Raw genomic sequence first — 25,078 nt, 5'->3', positions numbered from 1 at the left:
GTTAGCTAATTTCTTTACAGTCTTGAAACGCAGGTAGACACGGGTGATCAAATAACATTTGTGCCAGAGGAAAACAAACAAAAATCTGATTATATATATATATGTGTGTCTGGTGTAAAAATTAGCTTTTATTGTGTCTCTTTAGGACATAACATGGCTGAGGTGGTCTCTGTCCAGGCTTATCTGTGCTCTAAAACCACTCCACTCACCTGGGTGGGCGGGGCTTCTTTAGAGTATGTTCATGATGACGCTCAGGTAAGGAAGGAAATACGATGAGTTCATTTAAGAGTCAGTCAATCACTGACATAAAACATGGTTGTTTTAGAGTGTAAAACATTTTAATTCATCCTGTTTTATTTGTCATTATTCAGTTGTTGAAACACATTTTCTGTTGTCTTGCACTTGCATATTTCTGCTTGATTATTTTTTTTTTCTCAGGACCTTGCAGAGCACCTGGTCATCCACGGACACTGTCTAAGCTCCACAGATCACAAGGAGCTGAGCAGCCTCTTCAACCTGGGCCAGCAGAGCTCTCGCTGGGCTATGGATCGTCGCGTGGCCCTGGCCATGGCCAACTTGGATATCCCCCAAAGCTGGAATGTGCTGGGGAGCCACAGTGGAGACGGTGAGAGCTTACCTTTCAAAGTAGCTGGATTTCTGTCAGATTTGCGAAATCACGTGAGAATTTGTGTAACACGTGTTGGGTTTGCTGAGCCATGTCTTATCCTGCCGGAGGGCACTCGTGCACAGATACACCGATCAGCCACAACATTAAAACCCCCAACGGGAGAAGTAATTAACATTCACCATGTTGTGAGAATTCAGTGTTCTGATGGGACACGTTTGGATTCGTCGGCGTCCGTGAGGGTGTTACTTAGACATGTAGCACCCACTTAGACCAGACCAGACACCCTCACCCCATAGCAAGTCCCCCACTAACGACATCCTGTTGCCAGACACCACAGGACACCCTGAGAAGGCTCATGTCCATTCTTTAATAAGATTTGGAGGCACAAGGGAGACCTACACAATATTAGGATGGTGGTCATAATGTTACGCCAGACTGATATATATATCAGTCAAGGGCACATTGTACTGCATTGGTTTTTAATTACATAAAAATGCGTGTTAAGATTTTGATATCCTAAAATGTTTAAAAACAGCACAAATCAGTTTTCCCAACAACAGATGAATGAAATAAATTGTTGCAGCGCAAACCGTCGGATTCAATTGGATTAAAGGCTACATCTTGTATATTTTTCCCGTCTATTCATGAGCAAACATTCTTGAGAGCGGAGATGCAGTTAACAGACCTCATCACTCAGCACTGTCCTGGAAACCTGAAGCCAGTGCCGTGCAAGGAGGGTGAACTCTTCAACCCCCCCTCCATCCCCCACCCCCCTCCCCCTTCTTCTCAGCCATCATTCCCATTTTCCATGCTCCCTGGGCTGAAATCGGAAGTGAACATGGTCACATGTGTCCCTCTGTTGAATTCATCAAAGCCAATTAAGCAGGCATGTAATGTGGTTATTAGAGCCTTTCCATCTGGACGCAGCCCTTAGGCAGCTCTCAATAAATCTCAGGATGAGTGTGTTTATGTGTGTACATGTGTCCTCTGTCTGCGCTGACCTCCGTGTTTATAGATGCCACCGTCTCTTTGTAAGATTGTGCAGGGCCACCTACACAAATAACAAACTAGATTTAGCCCTAATATAGTTAGGACAGTCTGTTTCATTGCAATGTCTCCTTCTAAAGGTCTGCAGTTAACTTGATAAAACCGCTCATGACATCACTCCGTTTCAGATTTTTTTAGATGACTCAGTTATCAAACCTCAATATTCCCTTTGCTTTCCTTACTTTCGGTTTTCTTAAAGGCACCGGTGAAAAACTAAAAACAAATCCTTATTACTTGCATGGAATCAAGTGTTCTGTGGCGCTGTGTTCTTTCTGAGTCCTGTTAAAAAAAAAAAAAATGTAGCATTAAAATTCTGACATACAGCTGGCGAACGCGTTGGAAAATCTGCAGTAACAAGCTTAACAAGGCCTGTAGCCTGATCTGGTTTTGGATACCGCATATCCTTGGACAAATAGAAAAACTGAAACAGCTGAAGAAGGGCGTATCTGTAAAGTAAATATAAAGCTGGTTACTTCTCTAAACTCAAGTAAATTAAAACTTGTCTTGAGGGTTTTGAAGCGCCGGGGAAAATATAGTTTTTTATCAGTTTGCGGCCCCTAGTCAACGATTTCGACACTAAACTCAGTCACAGACAACACAACTCTGCTAAGTTAACTAATGCTAGAATTTTGTGATGCCAGTGGAAGTTATTTACCTAAAATGTCTCTCCAGCGTAGTCAAGGCTAAGCTATCAGCATCACTTAGCTATTTATATTATTGTTAATGTTCAATTCACTGCCACTCTCTTGCTTTCTTTTCATCCCCTTTTCATTTCTTTGTGGCACAGTTGACACACTTCTCTACTTTACAAGGACTTATTTTTAGGGAGGTCTCCTACTGTCAGTGAAACCTTGCTATTGTCGCTGCTATAGTTTAACATTTGGGGTGCATGCTGCCTGGGCCCACCAAACAGACCACCAAGCTGCACCTCTGTCAACCCCACAGCTTCACCTCCTTCTGTTATAAAGTACTTTAATGCTCAGTTTATGCCTATGTCTACACAGTCTGGATCACTCTGTGAAAGAAACTCCACCCAAACACTAGTTAGTGCATTTTTTTTGTTTGTTTGTTTGTTTGTTTCTAATTCCGCCTTCACTTTCCAATTGTGTTTGTGTCTCCAAACCTCCTCAGTTAATCTTTCCTCACACCGATGGGAATTCCAGCTCTTTTTAGAGAGCCGGTTCTTTTGGTTCAGGCTCACGATAAAGAGCCGGCTCTTTTGGATTTTTTGTCGCTTAAATCATTTTATTAACAAATTATGTGTAGAGTGAAAAGGGAGTTACTAATGGAATTACATTACATCAATTGTTTATTATTGAAATAGCTTTATTTAAATCCTCATTGAACTGCCGCAAGAAATTGTCCTCTGGTGGGTCGTTCGAACCCGGACTCAAGCCTTCTTGCTGTGAGGCATCAGTGCCAACCACCACACCACCAAGTCGCAAAGTTTAAGTTTTTTTCACTCATCTTTCACTCATTTTCCTTACTCTTACAAATGCCAACACCATATAACGAGTGAACTCACTCCCATCGTTCACTTCAAAGAGCCTACTCTTAGGGCCGACTCGTTTGCCACAGATGCATCAATATTTCCTCGATGCGTTCCGTCTTTATGGATCCAAAACAATCAATGTGAAAATTTTAGAGACGGAGAAGTGGCCAGAAATGCTAAAGCAGAAACACGCTACTACCAAGTGGACCAACCACAGCTCTTACACTCTCCATCGCCGTGACGTGTGCTTACATTTCTGGGCGTAGGTTCTGGGCTGTCACCGAAGCCACGGCGCCAAATCGTTGCAGAAGTGTAAACCTCACATAAGGTTCTGCAGCCAAATACGTGTTGACTGCATTCTGCAGTCATATTTGAGTCCACGTTTTTCGTGTTTTGTTGAAAGTCGTTCAATCTTCTGACTTATTTATGGAGTCTTGGACAATAACGCACTTTCAGGTCAGACAAGAAATGTCCGGCCTCTTTATACCAGTGTAACTTGCCTCACGTTGCCTTGAAAACTCAATTATAGAAGCGACTACTGTCGTACTTTTATGAAAGCTGCTGCACACTCGTCTTCTGCTGAGTTTAATATTGCTGTTACCTGCATGTTTTCTTTATAATCGTCAACTACTGAGGTCAAACTCTGATTCTTAGCTTCTGCTCAATGCTGCGATAGTTTGGACAAAAGCCACATAATCATCATGACAAATGACAAAACAACAAAACTGCCTATGCTGCAAGAATAAAATTGAAATGAAAAATTGAACGGCACACATCCAGTGTTAACAGTCTGGAACTGGCAGATGCAGAAATGAGGATCTGCCACCATTTTGTCAAAAGGCTCGTGTTGCGCCGAAGTGGGTCAGTGGAGCAGAGGGAAAGAAAAATCTATTATTGACACTTAAGTTAATTATCACAATCAGATGGTTATCAAGTCAAGATTCTGAACATATTGGTTTCCACTCTGCTACTGCCCTCTGGTCCTCCTCTTCTCTGCTACTTCCCTCTCGCTTTAGATCCTACTGCACACTTCTATCTCTGCAGAATTATCTTTTTTTTTTTAATTTCATCCTTTCATCTCCAGAGCACAGTCCCAGAGAGTCCCCCCTCCACCTGGCCGTTCGGTGGGGTCTGTGCCGCCTTGCGGAGCTGCTGCTTTGCCAGCCGGGCGGGTTGATGGCCATCAGCCTGCCGAACGAGGAGGGGGTCACGCCGCTGCATCTGGCGCAGGCGGCGGGCAACACTGAGCTCCTGGAGCTGCTCTCACAGTAAGATTTCAAACTCCGTCCGGGCACTCACAAATGAATCCATGCTTTGCTGAAACACAATGCTTTCAGTGTAAAACCTTCCCACACACGAAAGTAAGAAAGAATCATTTTAATTTTAAGGAAGGGATTTCCTTAAAATGTAAAAGCAACACAGTTTTACGCCAGGTTAGCATCCCGCACAGCTTGAATACTGTAGAAATACAGCCTGAAGTGCGTTTTATGAACACATAAAATGCCTTTTAGTGTTACCTGTCAAAGTGAGGCTCAGTCGGGATGATAAATCTTTAGTAAAGTTTTATTACTTGGCCTGAGAAACTAGAAAGCCATCACCTGCCCTGAGGCAACAGTAAACATTACAGATGACAGTGCTTGTAGATACCTAGTAATTCAATGTCCTTGTGGTTCAAACAATACGTCTTTACTCACATAATAAAAGCAGTAATCTCTCAGAGGATCAACCCTCATGCCTAATGAGTCTGACTAACCAACCCTCCGGTTGTGCCGCAGTCCTCCCAACCCTCTGGCCACGCCTCCAGCAGGTCTGTCCCAGGTGTGGGCAGACCGGTCCCGCTTGCTGAGGTTCTGTCATGACACCGGGAACCTGACTCTGACCGTCAGACAAAACCTGAGGTGGACCTCGGAGGAGAGCCGGCACGCCGACATCCTGCTTCTCAGAGACCGACTCAGAGATGAGGACTTCCTCAGGGAGGTGAGCAGGAGTTATCAAAAGTATGCGTAGATACCATCTGTAACGTTTACACAGAACTGGTTGTTGAATCAGCAAAATAATCACAGATGTCTGAAGAGGAGCGGTATTGTTTTTCTGTGCTTCAGCTACCTAGAAATACAGCTGTGGATTTAAGTGAGCGATCCAAAACCAAAACTAGTCCCTTCTTAGTTTATTGACATTAGTTTCATGTATTTTTATTTAATTTTTTTTTAATATAACAAAACTTTTGGTCCCTCAGATCAAAGCACTAAGGAGGGAACAAGTGGAGACCGTCTTAGAGAAGGAAGAACTAGTGGACGATCCTGCAGACAACGGTATGATTTGCAATGATTTGCCATTTTACTTGACACAGTTTGTTTGTTATTGATCCTGTGGCTTCTTTCACACGCTCAGCAAAGTTGACTGCCCTCCTCTGGGATGTTAGAGGTACTGCAAGCTTGTGGGAAATAATAAATGAACAAATAAATAAAAGGAGCAGATAAGCTAGAGGGAGAAGTTGTGACTAGAATTTGCAAATTATTTGTTAAATAGATGGTTAGTGAGATATCTGGGAACAGGTTTTACTAGATTGCTATTTATCCTGCCTCACTGATGCATGTCAGTCAATCAGGAAATAGAAAGTAAAGGCCTCAAAGTAAAGTTTTACAGGGAAATATCTTTAAAGGTACAATTTCAGCAGGTACATCTACTGAACAAGTACGCCTGCGATGAGATGAGAAAAGTTTGGGGATCAGAGACTACTGAGTTACAACAATTCATTCTTCGAAGTTTGGATAAATCATCTGCATTCTGTGTCAGTCCATCAAGTAACTGTACATGATGTCTCATTTTGACCAGCTGGGGGTGCTAGAGGAAAGGTCTGGGGAGCTGGTAGGATTTTGGCTTCTGGGAATCATGCCGAATTCCATCCAATAGCATTTGGGACATTTTTGGAGACACCAAAAAGAGCCACACATGATCAGAAATGCACTAGTTAGCCAAATTAAATTACATCAGTGTTACAAAGTATTACATCAGGAGGGAGCTCTCCTTGTGTCTGAAGCTCTTCTCCCTTTGCTGGTGCAACTTTTGAGTGAGCTGGTATCACGGCATCAGACCTCAGCGGCGCTTTCTCATAAATATTGAACGTTCTCTTTTCTGTCCATGTTTTTCTCGTTTTCCCAGCTTCCTTTCTTGTCTCTCTGACTTTCCCTCACAGCTCCTCTATCCCTTTATGGGTCTCAAGGACTTCCTCCTCCTACATTTCCTGCCTTTATATTTTTACATGACCCCGGGCCACTAATGAAGCCACCCAAGCACTAATTTCTGCGTGTCGCTGCCTTGTTGCTGGTGAAGGATCGTACACCGTGCCCTTTGATCTGGGATGCACATGGTAGTTAAATCAATGGAGAGATTAGACGTGGGCCACGCTGTAAAAAAAATCCCCCCTGAGGTTGCGAAGAGAAAACAAAAATAAGACGCTGCATGCCGCTGTTAAAAATGGACGAACATCTGCGCTCGCTTGGGTTTCTTTTGAAGTTTAATGGCTGAATATGAACATATCTTCTCCTTTCTTTCAGCACTGTACCCTGACATAAATGGAGGAAACTCTGCAGTCGAAGAAAATGTAAGTGTTTGATGCAGGACACTTACGCATTTTCTCATAATCATATACATATGTAGACTAAAATATGATTATATTTTACTCATACTGTAACCTAGCACTGGTGTTTAAGCAGCTTAATCTCATTAATTTGTGCTTTGATCTATTTTCTAGAAGTAGGTTTCACTTAAAAATATCCTTTATGTCTCCGTGAACATTTGCACCACCTAGTGGCGAACTGTGCTCATTGCTAGAGCCCGCAGCTCAATGCCTGACGTTGTTTCCTTGTTATTGTTAAGGTGCTAGAGTTGGCACCTTGCACATGCCACTGAATGGCTGACTTTGTGAAAGGTCAAACGTGCGTTTCATGTATTGAGAGGTGTGGCGTGTGCACATGATTCTGGTGATCCAGTAGGGCCTGTTTAATGTGATACAGATGGCTACTAAATTGATCTTTCTCACACACGCTCGTCAGACACTTATGTTTTTGTACTTAGTTCAGCTGCTCGTAGCGCGAAGTTAAAGTCTCCCTGTGTAAACATTAAAGGTTCCCAGTTTCTTCGCGGAGGACTACGGGGAGCCGCTGATGTTTTGCCTGAACGAGGTCGACGAAGAGGACGAGCCATCTGATTCTGGTAAGGACTTCTTTCTGACTTGCCCTCGGAGCAGCTCTCTCACAGAAGCCTGTTTTTAGAGATATGGTTTTAATTTTAGAGCTTGCGGTGCCCCAGCTGTAGATCATGTTCTGTGCAGACTGAAACTGATCATTGTTGTTTTAGGTGGCGTTATGTTCGTAGGACGTCATCCAAGTAACTTCAGATCATTAAGTGAGTCCAGGAGCAGGAAGCATTTCCTTTCCTGAACAGAACTTGGAACTCGAATCTAATGCTTGTGTACGATCCCTGCTGACTATAGAATCACATTTCAACCCTGTTTGGCTCATCTTGCCCCCCCACCCCCCACCCCGCCTCCCGTCTCTCTCCAGTCACATTGTGTTTACAGTTGTGGCACTGGGGAGGGGTCTTTTAACGGGACATGTAGGCTACGCTCCTGCTTCTCACCCTGAGATGTCCCCGCGTCCCGTGCTATGACACGAGAACAGACATGGACCGGGGTTCTGACTAGGTAGCCGGAGGTGGCTTCACTCTGATCTGTTTCTGGACGGAAAGAGAAGGATTTGAGAGGAAGAACATCCTGTGGGTTAATAATTGCTTTATATTGCTGCAGAGCAGACTGATGCCTCAGTGTAAGAATGCTGCGGTTACAAGCTGAGGCTTCGGGCTTTATAACACTTGGCACTGGACATCTGCAATCTTAACGTCCTGTGGCTGGTGTAGTTTTCCATGCTAAATGGTTTAGTCATTTTTTTGTACTCGGTGTGCGTGTTTGCACATGTGTGTCCGCTGGCTTTGCTGGGGATTTTCTCTGAAAGCCCTCTAGATGTCTGCCTCCCCGTGACCTCGTTTGACCCCGTCAAACGCCCTCTGCGGCTCGGGTGAAATAATATCGGTCACCTAAACAGTGTTTTTATTCGAGTTTGCGCTTCAGTGGCGCGTTTAAAAAGAAAGGGCTGCTCAGACTGGAAATGACTCAAGTTTTTTGTGCGTGTCATTATTCCAGGATAACAATGCTTATTTGAGCCTTGAAGAATTCAAATTCCTCTTCAGACATTCCAGAGCCGTCAGACAGCTTTTTTTCTTTTCTTTTCTTTTTTTTTTCTTTTACATTTTTTTTAGAAAAGCAGTGGAGCTTTTGTTGTGATTCCAATGTATTTGCTAACACATGCAACATGGCTGCTTAAGTCGGGCGCTAATGCGTCATCAGATGGACACACAGGACTTGTGCAGCCAGGGCCTCGGCAAGGGATGTGGAATTTTGAACGTAGCCGTCATGTTCCCCTTTGTCTGCTTGATGTCATCCCTCCTCCCCTCCACGTCGAGTTACTGTAACTTCCTTGGCATTACTGTAGTTTCATATACAAACCCGACCTCACTGCCAAAGAAGGATCTAGCGTGTTTATGGTATAATAATCCCATAAGAGAGATGCGGTTGTTCTCTGCAGTTTTTTTTGAAAAAATATTCTTCCTTCTCCCCCGCTTCTGCCCTGCTATTGCCCCCGATATTTAAATACTCCACCCAAAGCACACACTTGCACCCAAATACCTACACACACACACACACATACACATACGTACACACCCCTGCTCCCATCCCTTCCTCCCGGGTCAGCGTTTTAATGTGAGTTTAGTGAACAAACAGCAAAGGCCACTTCACCCCGAGGAGCTCGTCTCTCTGCGTCTGAAGAAAGGAAGGTTGTGTGTGTCTGTGTGTGTGTGTGTGCTCACTTGTGCGTTTGAGAGGAAGAATGCTGTAGGGAAGAGCACTCTAAAGGGGGCAAGGGGTATATAGGGAAGTGAAAAAAAAAAAAAGGGGGTGTTTGTGGCTGAATGGGGGTTGCCAGGGATTTGCTGAATGCAGTTTTCCAGGGGCTCGTTGAGATCCCTGGGGAGAGAAGAGGAGAGCGGAGGAGTGTTAAAATGCCGCGTGTTTGTGCGTAATGAGGGAAAACGAGAGAGAGAGAGAGAGCGCGAGAGAAAGGGATTTATGATATGGATAGTTTGGCTGGGTGACAACAGGCGATAAGTGCAACGCCGGGAGCGCCCAACGAGAGTCTCCGACCCCGACTGAGGGATCTAATTGGCAAACGGAAAAAGGGGATTAAACCCCACACAGACCCCACAAAGGCGGCATTAATTTTCACCAGTACAGTGCCAACACCCTCCGCCCCCCCCCCTCATGCACATGCACGCACAGAAGCTACTTTCTATAGTCGCAGTGTACTTCTTTTTCTTTTTTTTTCTTCTGCCCTCCCTCAATATATTCTGCCTACAAAACCCATCCTTTTTTTTTTTAACCACATTCCTTCGTTTATGTGCGTTTATAAACCGTTGTCAGGCCTCTTTCCGCGGTGGCATTGTCTGATTCGTCTCTTAAACCCACTTTATCATCCCCCTTCGCCCAAACTTTACTCGAAATCTGTGGCAAATGGAGGAGGAGAAGAAGTAGGAGGAAAGAAATAACATGGAAGAAGAAAACAGCAGCAGCAGCAGCAGCAGCAGCAGCAGCTCTCACTGCTGTCTCCATGGTGAGGCTGCTGACCTGGCAGTCTTCCTCCCCAGACACCCACCCGCCCGCTCCCCTCCCTCCCTCCCTCTTCTCCCTCAGCTTGGCTTTGACATGCTAAAATATAGAGAAACAGAGAATGGACTGATTGAGAAGGACTCTCTTCAGATGTTGTGAATATTTGGTCCGAACTGAAGAGCGTGCAGCTCTGTCTGAAGCCTCCCTGCATATCTCCGTAGACAATCATGAACTCACGGGGTTAATGATTTTTCTCCTGCGACCGAGACTCACCTCCGTTAACGCTGTCTGGCCCTTGTGTTTGTCTTCGCTGTTGGCTCTGAAGTCACTCCTCCTATGTTTGACTTCGTCTTTCTCTGTTTCTCCTTCACTCACTCTTTCCGGCCATCGATACCCTCCTCCTCCTCCTCCCTCCCCACCCCCCTTTGCTCCTGTCAGCATGTGTTGATCTCCCCCCCGTTCTTCGCTCTTGTACTGCGTGCGGTGGTTCAGTGAGTCCCAGAAGTTGGCACAGATTTGAGGAGAGTAGTCAGAAAGGCAGGGAAGAGCGGCCGACGGCGTGAAAACTTACAAAGGACCAGAGAGAGAAAGAGAGAGGGAGAGGGAGAAGATAGGGGTTCAGTCCCCGGCTCTGCTGGACAGTTGGTTCAGAGCTGTGGAGGGGGGAAGGGGAGGATTTTAGGGGGAGGGGTGGTTAGTGGGAGGTGGAGGGTGGGGGGGGGGACAGAGGGGAACATGCTGGCTCACTCCTGAAGTGTCAGTGTCTACAGCGGGGCTCTGGAGAAAGGAGAGCGGGTGCTGCAGCTAGTCCGCTGTCGGTTCAGCCGTGCGGGGATGGATGTAATTTGAGGAGCTGCTCGTTCAAGTCATCAAACACCCTCAGCTGCCTGGATGAAGATTTCCTTTAACGCAGAAAAAAACATGGATTCGGACTCAGACTCTCCTTTTAACTACTCCTGGCCTTCGTTTCCCAAGATGAGGATGCGCAGGAAGACGGGGAAAAAAGGTGACACTGCGGCGATTACACAATTCCTCACTTTTACCGTCATAGTTGTCACGAGTGCTGGCTGATTCACTTTTGACTCGACCGAGAAAGTGAAGTAAAGTCCTTGACGTTTGGGATGTGTTTTCATATTTGACAGACGTTTGACGGATTAGCTCTGGCTTCCTACTCACAGATTGTGGAGCAGCTCTGTGTTGGAGAGGGCAAACGCGAGGCTGTAGCTGCCCCCCTTGGCAGACATGCTTCACCACTCACTGTGGAACAATAAAGTTAAAATTAGACTGTTCCCATTACGCAGACTTACTCACGGGCCTCCACTGCAGCGCCGAGTCAGACAGAGTGAGATAACTGCATGTTTGTCAGTGATGTAACCTGATATCTGACAGTGTGTTGGGGAATGTCAGATGTCCACTTGAAGCTGATTGAGTGCTTTGAGTCTTTCGACATCTTTGAGGAGTTGTGCCACATTTTGACTGCCCGGGGTTCAGTGTAAAAGTGAGGCCCGCCGCTCAGTTTGTGCGTTCACGTGCCAATATGAGCTGGAATTCCGTGTTTGTCTCGATGTATTGTGAAATCTGAACCAAACTAAAGTTAATACTGCTGTTTAAACTTGGCGCAGAGCTTTGTTGCTTTGCTGTCGCTGTCATGGGAGAGCTAAAACTTGCTGCTTAAAATAGTGCACAATTAAACCGCAGCTATTAAGCTGTTCTTTGCATGTGTGCGTTGTGTGTTTGCTGGGGAGAGAGAGTAAGAGGGTTCAGACAGCCACAGAGAGAGATCGTGTTCCTGCCAGGGATCTGTCATGGCTCAGCCCCAGCGATCTTTTCCCCATCTTCCACCGTAAATCCCTGCAAGATTATCCATGTTATTGCTTCGTAATTGTGATTGACGCGGGGCGAATTTCACGCTCGCTGCCTCTCCGTGCTCTTCCACCGAAAGAGCACGAACAGAGGCCCTGCTTCAAACCTCCTAAACCGCACTCTTCAAGTGGGTTTCAGACGTTCCTCAGAAGTCAGCTCTGGTGCAACGCAATGCACCTGCGAAGAGAAATGTGATTTCAGGTGTGCGGCGCGGCGAGTTTATTTCTCCTCTTCCTGAGAACTGATCGCTCCTCGCTCCGGCCTGACTTCTTCCTGGATCTCTTGGACTGGGGTGACGCATTAAAATGTAAACACAATGGGAATGTGATGCTTGGAATGGGATGTTTGACCACAGGTGTCAAAACTCGGCGCGGGGCTTGTGGATTTTTGGTTGGACAATTGCTTTAATGGTTTAAACAGCCTGGACGCTTAAGTTAAATAATTACCTACCCCACTTTTTTTTTATAAGGTAATTGTGTAATTACTTTCGACTTGGCCTCTTTTGTCTGCTCTGATTCCTGACTTCTCTCAGCTCGCCTCAAAGTGACAGTTGTTTAGCGTGGTGCTTAAAAAGAACCCTACATCATAAAAGAAGGGGCAGCATGAAGTAAGGTGTTTACACAGTTAGTAATTGTGATGTATTTCATCTCCAGTTTTACGTTCTGCCGCACAGCTTCGAAAACGGAGTGAACCTTGAGAAAGAGGCCTTGTGACAACCCTGCCTTCCCCCCTCTCTCGGTCCTTCCTTCCTCGATCTCTCCCTCCCAGGGGTGTGCATGGGTTGAAGGGTCACTCTCTGTGTTTAACTGCCCTGGTCTGGAAACCTGGCACTGACTGCTGTCTTTGTCTGAGTTTCTGTGGAGTCCCTCTCTTTCCCCTCTCTGCTAATGCTGCTGCTTCTGCTGCTCCAGGCGCTGCTACTGTATAGGGTCGGCTCTCACTCGGGGACATGCTCTGAATATCACATCACTCCAAATATACCGTCTGTGTGAACAAAAAAAAAAGAAAAAGAAAATCCTATATAAATAGCCCCACACACTGCTCTGTGTTTCTTTCAAGTGGCGACCTGCAGACAGCGCCCTCTGTCACGGCGATAAAGACACCGTCTCTGGCAGAAAGATTGATTCCGTGCAGCTCTAACTTGTTAGTAATGCGAGCTCCTTGCTTCTCTGTTATTCCCCCCAGTTAACTAATGTTAAACACAGATTATGCCGCCTGACAGTAATGTTCACTGAGGCAGTGTTTATGGGTCAGAGGTGTGTGAATGATTGAGCCCCTGGCAGCCAGCTGTGGCTTTGGACCTGGCCCAGAACCTGAACTATTAGGCCTGTCTGTCAAGTCCCTGGAGCGGGTTTAAATGAAACGGTATCTGCTTTCAAACGGCACTTTGACCCACATCCAGGATCTGAACCTCTTGGAGGATTTAATGTCGGACTAAAACTAATCCAGTTGTACATACTAGAAGGTGTAACGTGACTTCGCGCAGGTATCGTGGATTTGGATCGAGGTTCGTGTACAGTATAATTTTTTCATGTGGAACTAAGAGGATATAACAACAGAGGAACAGGTTGTAAAATGTTCATGTTTTTGTGTTTGGGACATAATTCAGAACTTTGGAGAATTAGCGTGGAGTGGCCGCTGTGCATCCTGCAGCAGCTCGAATTGATTTAACTCATTTGCAGTTGATGTGGATGTAACAGGGATCATCTGGTGTACTCATCAGTGTCTGCTTGATTCCCTGTTGCCTCTCAAATTTATTGAACTCACTGCCTACAGGAAGCACAGCCAATTGTTGCTCTGATTTATCCTCTGTTGCGAATGTTGGACGTCTCGTCTCCTGCACTGCGGTGCTGGCGGCCTGGAAATGATGGATAAACTATGAATTTGTTTTTAAAGAAGACTGTTGAGTCTCGTTTTTTTTTTTTTTTTTTTTTTAATAACCTCTTGAAGAGTTGAGATGTGCCAAAGACAGTGTTTTTACCAGGCTGCCATTGTTAGAGGCATAACTCTGCGATGTTGAGGCGCGGCTGTCATTAGGGGCAAAATAATATAACCGAGCTAATGAGGCTGCCTCCTCTGGTTAGCCAAGGTTTTCTGTCTTCTCGTCGAACGTTCAGCCGAATGTGAAATCGCTTATTCTGCGCTGCAGCTGGACTTCGCATGCATAACGCGGCTGTAACCTGTGAGCAGCGGAATTAATCCACAGTCAGTTTCTGTGTGCTCATTTAGAAACTCCACTGGAAAACAGAGGGGGAGTTGGTGGATTTGTGAGTAGTTGTTAATTAATTAAAGTTTGGCGATGTAGTTTTGTGTGGCCCAGACATAACTGGCCAGGTGTAACTTGAGGTTTATAACCAGAAATGTTCAAATTTTGTTTTAGAAAATCAAAGGCACACCTGTGAAGATTCAGCGTTCTAGAGTAGAAGTGTAAAAAGCGTCTCACCAGACTGCAGTGTACCTTTGCTCTGATGCAAAAAGATGGAAGGTAAATCAAAATGCCAGTTTTCTGTCTGAACAAAGTCAGACAGAAAACACTGTACGCTGAAGTTACCTGGAAACTGGTCGGTTTTCATGGCTGGAATTCAGTTCCTTTTAAGAATCAAAGTTCATTTTTGACCTCAAAAACAACAGATGGCTGAGCAGTCAGGGTCAGTTAATAGTGTTTCGGATCTTTTGATCATTTCACATGATCTTCCTCAGCAGTTGAAAGTTATTGAGTTTCTCTACTATGCGCAGATTATCAGGTCTTATCAAAGGTCTGCGGCCGTGTGTGCTCCGACTGGGAACATTTAACGTCTTTGTTTACGCGCATATGTTATTTTCTAGCCTGAAATGCATTCTGAGAGATTGTGTTGTGCAGAGGGTGTGCTTCATTGAGAGCAGCGTCCCAGAGGGAGCCGTGCGTGTTTTGAGAGCGGGAGTGTTTTCCCCGTGTTTAACAGCAAAGCCAGTCCTAGCGCTCACAGTGACTCCACTGTGCTGAACGGGTTCCTCTCAATGCTACTGTGTACTCACCGGGAGTTATTTCCACTCGCCCGCCGTATCGAAGGCAGGGTGGGGAAGGAACATGCCTATAGACGTCCACTCAGAGCTCCAGTGCCCGCCCATTCACGTGTGAGCGCAAAGAGCCATTCAGACGGACGCACGCGCTCGTACAGAGACTCTCAGTCCCGAACAATGACATGCAACTGCCCAGGATGTCTATGTCACTTCCCGTGTTTGTGAGAAGTTATTCGGCGTTGCTGTGGAAACCGAATGTAATATTGAAAAATCCCCCCTCTCTTTCCCTGTGGCTCCTTCCCTCTCTGCAGAGAAAAGCCAGTCCATAAGAGAGAGCCAGGCCTCATCCCCGACTCTGGCCGCAGCTGCCAGGCTGTCAGCAATGATACACGGCAAAGACCAAGTGTACGCTAACGCCATGCTGGTGGACCAAGTAAGTTGAGGGGGGGAAACCAGTATTTCTTTCTATGCACTGTAAGTAGATTCAAAACTGGCTTAGAAAGGAATTGGCGATTTAAAATGTTCCTTGGAAGCGGCTGGTGGAACGGTTCCTTCTCAATGCTTTCTCACTTTTCTGTTCCAGGTGGATGGCGCTGACATTAAATACCGTTCTCCAGGAGAGGAAGAGGTCAGCCCCCCGTCCCGCGTTGGCAGCTCTTGCTGGGATTCCTTCTCCATGAGCCCCCCCGATTCAGGGAACTGCTCCCAGAGCCGGTACCCTCCCTCACCCCATAACAGGCAGAGGGGAGTCCAAGGCCCGGGCCTGGAGAATCACAGGGAGCTCTCCCCTCGCATGTCTCCCCCCTGTCCCTTCGCTTCCTCCCCGTCTTTTCCTTCCTCTTCCCTGGCTTCGGCGCTCCGTTTGTTCGAGGGAGCACAAAGGCGACAGGCGTGCTCCCCAGCCTCTCCCGCTACGAGTCGCAGAGGATGCAGCTTGACGGAGTCGAGCCGAGGCCTGAGGTAGGGCGCTTTAGCATGAATTAAGTTAAGTACGAGCTCTTCTCTTTTTTATTAAAGGAACAAGATCCAACTGGCTCATGACTGACTGAGTTTTTAAAAGAGAACAAACTCTGAAATGAGTCTGAGCAGCAGAATATTGAAACCGCACCGACATTAGAAATGTGTCATCTTGCAGAAACGTTCGCGTTCACCTTTAGCAGAACCATTTATTTGACGTCAAGCGCGGTGCTTGTCGTGAGTAAAGGTGTGGAACATGACGGGAAGTCTGAATACAATCGAGTTGTTTGCGTGTTGATGCTGCTGAACATTCCTTCCAGCTTCCTCACCGATGCAGGATCTGGCGAAAAGCTACTAAAAGGCTACGCGGTGCGCAGTTTTTGTCTTTTACGACCGTCCGTTTGTTATTCTGAGGTCATCGGGGCCATTGTCCCTGATATCTGCAAAATAACATACGCTGGTGTTTCAAATCTGCCACTTGCTATTTGCTGGTGAGACTTGTAAGCCAAACAGAAAGATGTGGAAAAAAAACCTATAAGTTTCCTGAAGCAGGATGGTTCAGTCCAACACCATCCTGGCTTATGGCTTAAAAAGTTGGACTGTGAGTGGAGTTGTGGAGACTGAAGGAAACCTGATTGCTAAAGCCGTGACATTTAAAACCACGACAGCCATTCCTGTAATTTCCCATAAGCTGTATTACAATTTAAACAGGTGAGCTATGTAAAAACTAACTCCAATACGGCGGGAGACCAAAACCAGGCTGTAAATGTGTTTATTTGTGGCTCAAAGCTCATTTTTCATCTCAGACATTTCCGCTTTATTTCAGACTTTGCTTTTCCGCCTTTAATCCGAACAAATCAAAATAATGTCCCGTAGCCTGATCTGGCTCACGGCAGTAACCTGATGCGGTGAATTTGCTGCCGCTGGCATTCTTCAAGTCTACCAGATGGTCTTAACACAATGTTGAATAAACAGCTGAATAGTTTAGCGAGCTGATCGTGACCAAGGAGCGTGTGTTTATGTGTGTGTAAACAGCCCTAGTCTAGAGTGTGACAGCGGCGAGGAGGACATACTGGGACATTCCTACCCCTGCACGTCGCGGAAGCAGCAGTCCATCCTGCAGTCCAGCTCGGGAGAGGAGAGGGACTCCTTCGACGCGTCGCCAGATTTTAATCGCACGCTCTCCGACAGCACGCACAAGTCGACCAAGGTACACCTTCGCCTTTGCGTGCGTGGAATCATACACAGATCTAGTATAACATTATGACCACCCACAGGAGAAGTACAACACACAGTGCAACAATACTGGCATTCACTTGGACATGTAGCACCCACCCAAATCAGGCCAGGCACACACACACAAACAGTTTGGGAACAAGTAAAACAAAACAAAACAAAACAAAAAAAAAAACAGGAAATTCACTAGATCCAAACTGATCAAGTATCTGTGGGATGACCCACAGAGGCCCCTCTCCTCAACCTGTAGAACCCAAAGATCCACACTAACATCAGAACCTGATGTCGGTCAGAAGACCCATGTCCATTCTCTGATGAGCTACAACTGTGTTAGAGGCACAAGGGAGACCTACACAATATTAGGAGGGTGGTCATAATGTTATACCTGATCAGTGTGTCCTGACTGCTCTCAGACGTTCTCCTCCTGGTTCATCTTTATTCCAAACAAGGACGAGCTATGAGTATATATTACCAGTTTCAAATTTCCCTCATTTCCACTATGTCCAAAATCTCCAAATGCTTTCATTCACCTAACAGTTTTGTAGCAGGATAATCACAGTAAAAGTGATTGGAAAACGTCACGCGCTGCAACAGACGCAGCCTGCCCTATAGACAATCATTAATCACAATGTCAACAGCTCAATAATGTGGACAGCAGGCACTGATAGGCTGATCTGTGAGCTCTACAGAATTCTGCTGCTCTCCAGTTTTTCCCGTTCCCTGGGCTGGTCATGTAAACTCCAGCTGATGACTGCTCCGTTTGACCCGTTCCCTCCGATTTTTTATTTTTTTTCTCACCCAGAACCCGGAGGAAGCCGAGGTCCGCCTGCGCTCCTACTCCTACTCCTCGCCTAAAGCGAAGCCGTCGCGGCCTCTGCTGAACCGAGACGCGACTGTCACTGATCTGGCGGAAGGTGAGTGAACTTTGCTCCCTTATGCCCCTTTTTTGCCCCGTGACCCCCCGCCCCCCCCAAACTCCCCCTCGGAGCCAGCTGAATGGACAAATGTGCCACATGTGTAACAGGCGAACGGCCGGACAGGTGTCGTAAATCAGCTCAAGTTCTGTGAAGCGTGCGCCGGGTTCAGTGTCAACCCTTTTTTTTGGCACGGCACCATTCGTGAGGGTGTTTGTGAGTAAATGCGCGTGTGCTGCGTTTAAGGCCGTGCTTTGTCTCGTGTAGATGGCGCCTTCAGCAGCAGCGGCCGATCTCTACTTCAGGCTCTGTCTCTTTCTAAATCCCTCTCTCGCCTCAACCAAGTTAGTAAGTACGAGAAACGGCGTCGAGCTGAAACTTTGACACAGCTGGCTGGTCAAAGTAATTCAATCTGTCTTTTTTTTTTTTTTTTGGGTGAACCACGGGCCTGACTGGTGATTATCAAGAGTTGCACAATTTAAGGGCATATCTGAGTTTTTTGTTTTTTTCTTAATTTGAACACTTGAAAATTTGTTTTACTGCACAAATTTGTTTCATATAAAAGAAAAAGAGATGTTTCTCATTGTTGCCCAGATTGTGCGGCTCCGTATCCGTGGTAGGGTTTAATCCTCGGTGTTGAGTAATGGGTTGAAACCATTGTCTCAGTTAAGGGTTTAAACATCAATATTTTGAATTGTTTTGGTGATCAAAAGCAGATTTTCGGCAAAGCTTGATGGTTAATAATCCGAAAGTTATATTGTAAAATAGAAAACAGAAGAGGACTGAGGCTTTGGGGAAGAAGAAGAAAAAAAAACTCTGATATATCATCAAGCATTGTTTCTGCTTTGGAGGTTCTGGTTCTTCCATTTGGGTAAAAAACTTTTCTTTCCCTGTGGGTTTTTTCCATCTTCCTTGTTTTCAGTTTTTTTTTTCAGGGCTTTTGAGACTTTGTTTGTCCCTTCTCTGTAGGTGTTTGCTGGTCACAGACTTTTTCCGAAATCCACAACTTTGCTTCTTGCTCGGTTTTAATCGTGGACGATTGTTTTTTTTGTCTCACTCATTTGCTGTTACTCTACGTTACAGAGCAGAAAGCGTTCAACCTGACCGAGGCGCCCAGAGAAAAGAGGTAAAACCATTGTGTCATCTCATGAGCTCATGCAAGACACGCTCAATTGTGTAGAACTTGCTCAGATGTTCCTCCCTTTTTTTAGGCATCGGTGTTGACCACTGGTTACAGATTGGCATAAAAGGGCCCCACATGTGTTTATATGTGTATGTATGTGTGTGTGTGTGTGTGTCTCCGATGTTAAACCTGTGGTTGGGATCTGAGTGTGCAGGATGTGACATACTTCCTGCTGGATATTTCTCTGATTGCAACCTCAAAATAACCCTGAATAAACAGCACATCTCGAGGCTTTCTTGTACGTCTGACCTCATAAACATCTTGCTCATTTCTAGACCACATCAATGTCAGGGAATCTGCAGTATGCACATATTGTAGTATTTATCCTGGATTTACTGTAGGATTGTGACAATTACTCTGAATTAACATTTGCTTTACAACCCTACCGTGTAATACCTTTTTTTTTCCTATTTAGATTTCATCTCACCATCCACATTCATTATATAGTAAAGTTTCATCTCACTGCCTCATTAATTATCATGTGCTAATTTATTTTGTTTGCTAATAACCATGCATTGCTAACAGAGGAAACATTGTAGACGATCATATTAGACCATTAAATGATAGAATTGGAATAAATCACATTAATAGGACTATGTTCAGCCAGATCACATCATCAGGATCCGTCCAGTATCAAAAAAAGATGTGGATCATGACTCTGCCTTAAGCACTGGCTAATAAATGGTCTACGAATTCAAACGTCAATGCAAACATCCATTTGTAAAACCTCTAGCTGTATTATTTTCGCTCGCAACGCATTGTTAGCCCCAGAATTGATTTGCAGAGTCTAATCTGAGCCACCTCACGAACATCATGAACCTTTTTGGGTTACCGGACAGTCGGCGACACACAACAACCCAGTCTGAGGTGTTTTATATATCCATGCAGGGTTTTGGGTTTCCGTAAGCGGGCCCAGTCAGCAGAGGAAGAGAGCAGCGCATCGCTCCAACACCTCACCCTCACAGAGTTCCTCAAAGAGTATGTTTCCACCAAAATGGCCTTCACAGCCATGCATGCGTGGCTTAACTCATTCTAACCCTGCCATCAAACCATTTCCCAGCTTATGCATTAACAACACAGATTCGTTGCAGCTGTATTTGGATGGATCTGTAGATTGCATTAACACTTTCATGCCATAGTGTCATAGTAAAGGTTTGATGTACTATTGCATGTTTCACTTCTTTATGTTCTGTCATTGTCGCCTTTCACCTAGAATCCCCAGTGTAACCAAGTTGCTGTAAATAGTTGACACGTTATTAATTGCATTTTGCCAAGGTTGTGCTATAAATAGCATCCACTAGAGCCCTTAGTGACTTCCAAGCATGCCAAGCATCTTGTCAAGAGTAATAATCTGTAGACCAGGGGTCCTGGAAGACTGTCTGGACATTCTTTCATTCCAGCATGACACCGTCTGATTACTCAACTCCTTTTAGTCTAATAAAAGCACTAAAATAATGACGACTTTTATAAAGAGTGTGCATGATTGGAATGTTGCAGTCTCGGAAAGGTGATGTGAGCATTTGAGCTGACTGAAATGTTCACGATGAAACAGGATCGAGGACGAGGAGTGGGATAAATACATAATCCCATCAAAGGTCGAGTCAGAGAAGTACAAAGTCAGCCGGACCTTCAGCTTCCTCAAGAACAGGATGTCCAGCACGCGCAGCAAGACCAAGGTGAGGCAAAAGCCATTTCCCTCACATGTGATTAAAATGTGATTGAAAATCCTGATGGTTGAACGTGAAAGGCAAAAAAAAAAAGAGCTCAGTAGAAACATTAACAACCACTTGGACGGGTTGGAATTCCTGATGGTGGGCGATTGTTCTTAGCGCGGGGCCTTTATTTGGCGAAGGAGAGAATTCCCCTCTCTCTTCAGGTCTTAGCAACGGGACACGGTGAAAATATTCTCTTACATAACGGGTAGACTCCCTTCCGCGCAGCATGGGGAACCAAAACACATTCCGTAGTATGCTCTTAATCTGGTGGACACGTGCGCCTGTGTTTAGAACGTGTTTCCACGTATGCGCAGAAGACGCACGAGATACGTCGGAAAAACAAACTCGCGCTCTCGGACTTCCTCGCAAAAAAAAAAAAAGTTTGACAAGAAAATAAACACCGCTCCTTCACACGCATACGCAGAGGAGTACCCCGTAATGCCTCCCTACGGTTAAAGTGCCATAACAGCGGCCGTCCCCCATGGACTCTAACAAAGTAAACAGTAAAAAGTTCGCCGAGAGGCCCCCTTCACCCCGACCATCTTCACTTTAACAGGTGTGCTACGGCATCACGGTCGCATCTAAGCGCCTCTTTGTCCTGCTGCTCGGAGTCATGCTATTTCTGCTTTGGTGGTTTACGCAGTATCGTGGCGTTAACTGCAGTAAATGTTGGCTCAGTCGGTAAAATTAAAATATTTATGACCTGCATTTCAGGTGAAGGGGAAAGAGGTGAAGGAGGGGAAGGAGAAGCCGGGAGCCGCTAATGGACACCAGTTTGTTCCCGTGTCACCATCTGGACCTGCTCTCTGTGTGGCCTGTGATAAGTCTGTTTCTGGGAAGGAGCTTTTGCAGTGCTCCAGTAAGTATTATACTGTCAGTGCTGTTGTTTTATGTCTTGCGGGGGCCACGGTGTTTAGGGTTTGTTTAAATCTCTTTGCACGTGCAGCCTTGATGTTCTGTTTGTCTGAAGTCACATTTATCCCCCTCTCGCGAAGTCAACATTTCTCCTGAAGAGCAGAACAGTTTGACAGGCTTCTGGAAAGCCGAATCCAGATCCAGATATGTTGTTTATCATTAGCTAACTCGTGAAAATTAACTCGGATTTTTCGTCTGCCCCTCGCTTGCAGACTGCTTCCTGAACGTCCACAAAAACTGCCGAGAGTCAGCTGCAGCCTGTGGGAAGGTAACCATCAGCTTCACCTCATTTGATCTCAATCCAGCGAGAGAGAATAATGATTTCAAAGTGGTTTTAAAAGAAAAAAAAAAGTGTGATGGAAAACGCATGCCTGGGATGACTTTGTGCTTGATGGTGGTCATGGATGTCTAACAAATGTCAAAGATGGTATTCTGGGAAATTTAGGATCTAGCAATATTGGAGCTGGCCCTACATTTGGTACTAACAATCTGACTCTTTTGGCTCCCGGTGCTTCATTTTTGAGTATTCCTTTGTCTCGTCCAAACTCTAAATCTTTCAAGGATGATGCACTGTGGGGTTTTCTTGATATACATGCATTTCGTGCACCGTTGATGTCAAGAAAACACTGTGTTCCCAACATTTGTTAAACCGTTTCTTTAGTTATTCCAATGTTTTTTTTAACATGCATCATTTACATCCACGATCCCTGCCGACTGTCAGCCAGCTGAGCCTTAACAAATCATCACCCGTACACTTGCCCATTGGTCTGCACATGCGTGATAGAAGCACGATGGTGACACACTCAAAAAAAAATCCCAATTTTTCTTTAAAGTACGCAATTTAGTAAACTCCGAGCTGAAAATTTGTCACTGTCAAAGTTGTTCCTGTGCCATATGTTCTTCATATTATTTTGTTAAGCTGTCCACTTCCAAAAACACTCACTGTTATGAAGACGGAAATCTAAATATACTGCGGTTCTTGAGAAATGTAAGAATTCAGCGTCGAGCAGCTGTAGCCAGCGATATGACACATGTGCTGCCCACAGATCCTGCTTTGGTTGTGTGGCCATTCCTTTTGTCTCCCCCTGCGTTGGCTCGCTCTCCCAAAGTCCAAATGCCATAAACAGAGAGAGAGAAATAAATCAGTTACTAACGCAGAGCCACGTTGTTATGAAGAAGGTACCACAGGCAGAGTAAATTCCAGGACGCGGTGACAAAGGAACTCCTGGAATGTGTTGATGAGTTGGTGATGTATGAACATAGTTTCTGAAGGGTTACCCTCCATATTTATTTATTCTGTAGTCCGGGGCCGCAGTCATTATATGAAGCAGTAAGATGAGGGGGTTTACAGGTGTTGACTTTAATATGGTTATGTCTTTTCCTAGAAGCCCCAGGAGAGGAATGCGTTGCTGATGAAAAGCAAGACTGTGTCCCTCCCGCAGAGTGAGTGCCCCCCCCAACCACCACCACCAATAATCTCCTCCCTTAGTCTTCCATTCATTTAGTTTTCACCTGTCCTCCCTTTGGCTTCCCCCCTTCCCTTGTCCCTTTTGAAAAAGTTACATTTTAATCTGCCTCTGTGGGGGATCTGTGGATTGTGTCCAAGTGTGTCTTTGTGCATGAGAACTCGTGTTTCTTAGACAGGACCATTTGATTATTAATGTGAAGCTCAGTGTCTTTACCGACTGGTTGATTTGCTGACAAAGGTGTCAAGGTCACTCACAGTCAGCTGATCAGTGCAACATACACCGATCAGCCACAACATTAAAACCACTGACAGGAGAAGTAAAGTAAATAGCTTTCTGATAATCCAGTGTTCTGCTGGGAAACTTCCGGGCCTGGCATTCATGTAGATGTTGCTTAGACATGTAGCACCCACCTAGGCCAGACCTGGCGCCCCCACCCCATAGCAATGACACGCCCTCCCAGCAGGATACAAGCACACACATAGAAACGCTGTGGGAACAACTAAAAAAAAAAAACATGATGAACAGCACAAGGTGTTGACCAGGCCTCCAAATTCACGTAGTAGAGACCACAATGACCCCTCCCCCATAGGAACCAAAGGCCTCCACTAACAACATCCTGATGCCAGAAGACGCCACAGGACGCCCTCAGATGCCCATGTCCATTCTTTAATAAATCATAACTGTTTTGGAGTCAAAAGGGAGAACTGCACAGTATTAGGAAGGTGGTCATAATGTTATGCCCAATGAGTGTATTGTCACAACAATGGGCTGCATGTCCAGTTAAACAGCTTTTTTTCTGATCCAGTTGCAGATAATTGTAGAGAAGGCGTGACTGACTCCTCCTCGTGCTGCTCTCTCTCTCTTGTAGACTCGCCGAAAGACAACCCTCCAGCCGCCACGTACTCTTCTCCATCTTCCTCCTCTTCTTCAATTCCGGCGATGTGCAAAGACAAAAGAGAAACGGGCGCCCCCCTTTCCAAAAGCCTCTCCATCTCTATAGACAGCAGGTAGGGTGGCGATGGCACTGGATAAAGTCTACAAATATTAATAAATTAATTATTAATAAAATGTATTGAATAGTGCCCCTAAATACCAGTGTTCTAAAGCTATAATCTGTTTGAAAACACCTCAATAAATGCAGCCTTAGTTTACCGACATGTGCCCACATGCAAACTTTTCTCTACAGACGGCTGAGTGACACAGACGGTGAATATGCCGCGGCGGCTTGTGCTAACAGCTCGTTGTCTGATGAAGGAACTCCGGTCACAGCGACTCCACCATCCACTGACCCTCCAATCCCCCCACAGGGTGAGGAACAGAGACGTACAGGATTTAGCACACGTGCCAGTTAAAATTCAGAGGTAAATTAAATGTTCGTTATTTGTCTCCTTCCAGACACCGTTGATGCTCCTCTGCTGGGTGACCTGTCACCGGACCTGCTCGGGCTTGACGTAGAGTCGTGGAGTCTCGCCGTGACTCCGGAGTTCTGCCGGCAATACGACAGGCACACAGTCAAACGACAGGATGTCATTTATGGTGAGACAGTGGCGCATAAAACAGCTTTCCACTGTGGTCCACCAAATATTACAGTGTTCTATAATCAACGTTGCCCGCCTCTCCCCTCAGAGCTGATGCAGACAGAGCTACACCACATCCAAACCCTGACGGTCATGTCGGAGGTGTTCAGGAGAGGCATGCTGGAGGAGCTGCAGCTGGACTGGGACTGCGTCGCCCGCATCTTCCCCTGCTTGGATCCTCTGCTCCTCTACCACAGGAACCTTTTCAGAGTGCTGCAGGAACGCAGGCAGGCTGCAACCCAAGTCGAGAATTCAAGAAATTACCTTATCGAGCACATTGGAGACATACTGCTCCAGCAGGTTGGTGAAGACGGACTCGTGCACGTAAACACACGGAGGTGCGCGTCCGTACGTCCGTGCA

General features: G+C 45.7%; 1 protein-coding gene across 6 annotated transcripts in view; it reads left to right on the top strand.

The window, feature by feature from the left end:
• LOC125011956 (rho guanine nucleotide exchange factor 28-like) overlaps positions 1–25,078 on the top strand; it is a 36,782-nt gene that overhangs the window by 5,269 nt on the left and 6,435 nt on the right. For 2 of the 6 annotated variants that reach the window (XM_047591500.1, XM_047591499.1), the window contains exons 4-25: positions 146–255; positions 439–625; positions 4,252–4,435; positions 4,943–5,144; positions 5,404–5,479; positions 6,725–6,771; positions 7,295–7,382; positions 15,063–15,184; positions 15,335–15,711; positions 16,744–16,918; positions 17,747–17,858; positions 18,126–18,206; positions 18,942–18,984; positions 19,930–20,019; positions 20,594–20,717; positions 21,471–21,615; positions 21,884–21,939; positions 23,057–23,114; positions 24,009–24,147; positions 24,327–24,448; positions 24,536–24,676; positions 24,767–25,017. In XM_047591500.1, coding sequence (XP_047447456.1) covers positions 146–255; positions 439–625; positions 4,252–4,435; positions 4,943–5,144; positions 5,404–5,479; positions 6,725–6,771; positions 7,295–7,382; positions 15,063–15,184; positions 15,335–15,711; positions 16,744–16,918; positions 17,747–17,858; positions 18,126–18,206; positions 18,942–18,984; positions 19,930–20,019; positions 20,594–20,717; positions 21,471–21,615; positions 21,884–21,939; positions 23,057–23,114; positions 24,009–24,147; positions 24,327–24,448; positions 24,536–24,676; positions 24,767–25,017 — 2,930 coding nt within the window. Of the gene's footprint in view, positions 1–145; positions 256–438; positions 626–4,251; positions 4,436–4,942; positions 5,145–5,403; positions 5,480–6,724; positions 6,772–7,294; positions 7,383–10,643; positions 10,895–15,062; positions 15,185–15,334; positions 15,712–16,743; positions 16,919–17,746; positions 17,859–18,125; positions 18,207–18,941; positions 18,985–19,929; positions 20,020–20,593; positions 20,718–21,470; positions 21,616–21,883; positions 21,940–23,056; positions 23,115–24,008; positions 24,148–24,326; positions 24,449–24,535; positions 24,677–24,766; positions 25,018–25,078 lie in introns of those variants that run through there. The other 4 variants (XM_047591502.1, XM_047591501.1, XM_047591503.1 and 1 more) reach the window with 4 other exon arrangements.

Source organism: Mugil cephalus, chromosome 8 (genome assembly GCF_022458985.1).
Source record: "Mugil cephalus isolate CIBA_MC_2020 chromosome 8, CIBA_Mcephalus_1.1, whole genome shotgun sequence".
In the NCBI taxonomy this organism is placed as follows: Eukaryota; Metazoa; Chordata; class Actinopteri; order Mugiliformes; family Mugilidae; genus Mugil; species Mugil cephalus.
This window is presented reverse-complemented; position numbering and strand designations above follow the sequence as displayed.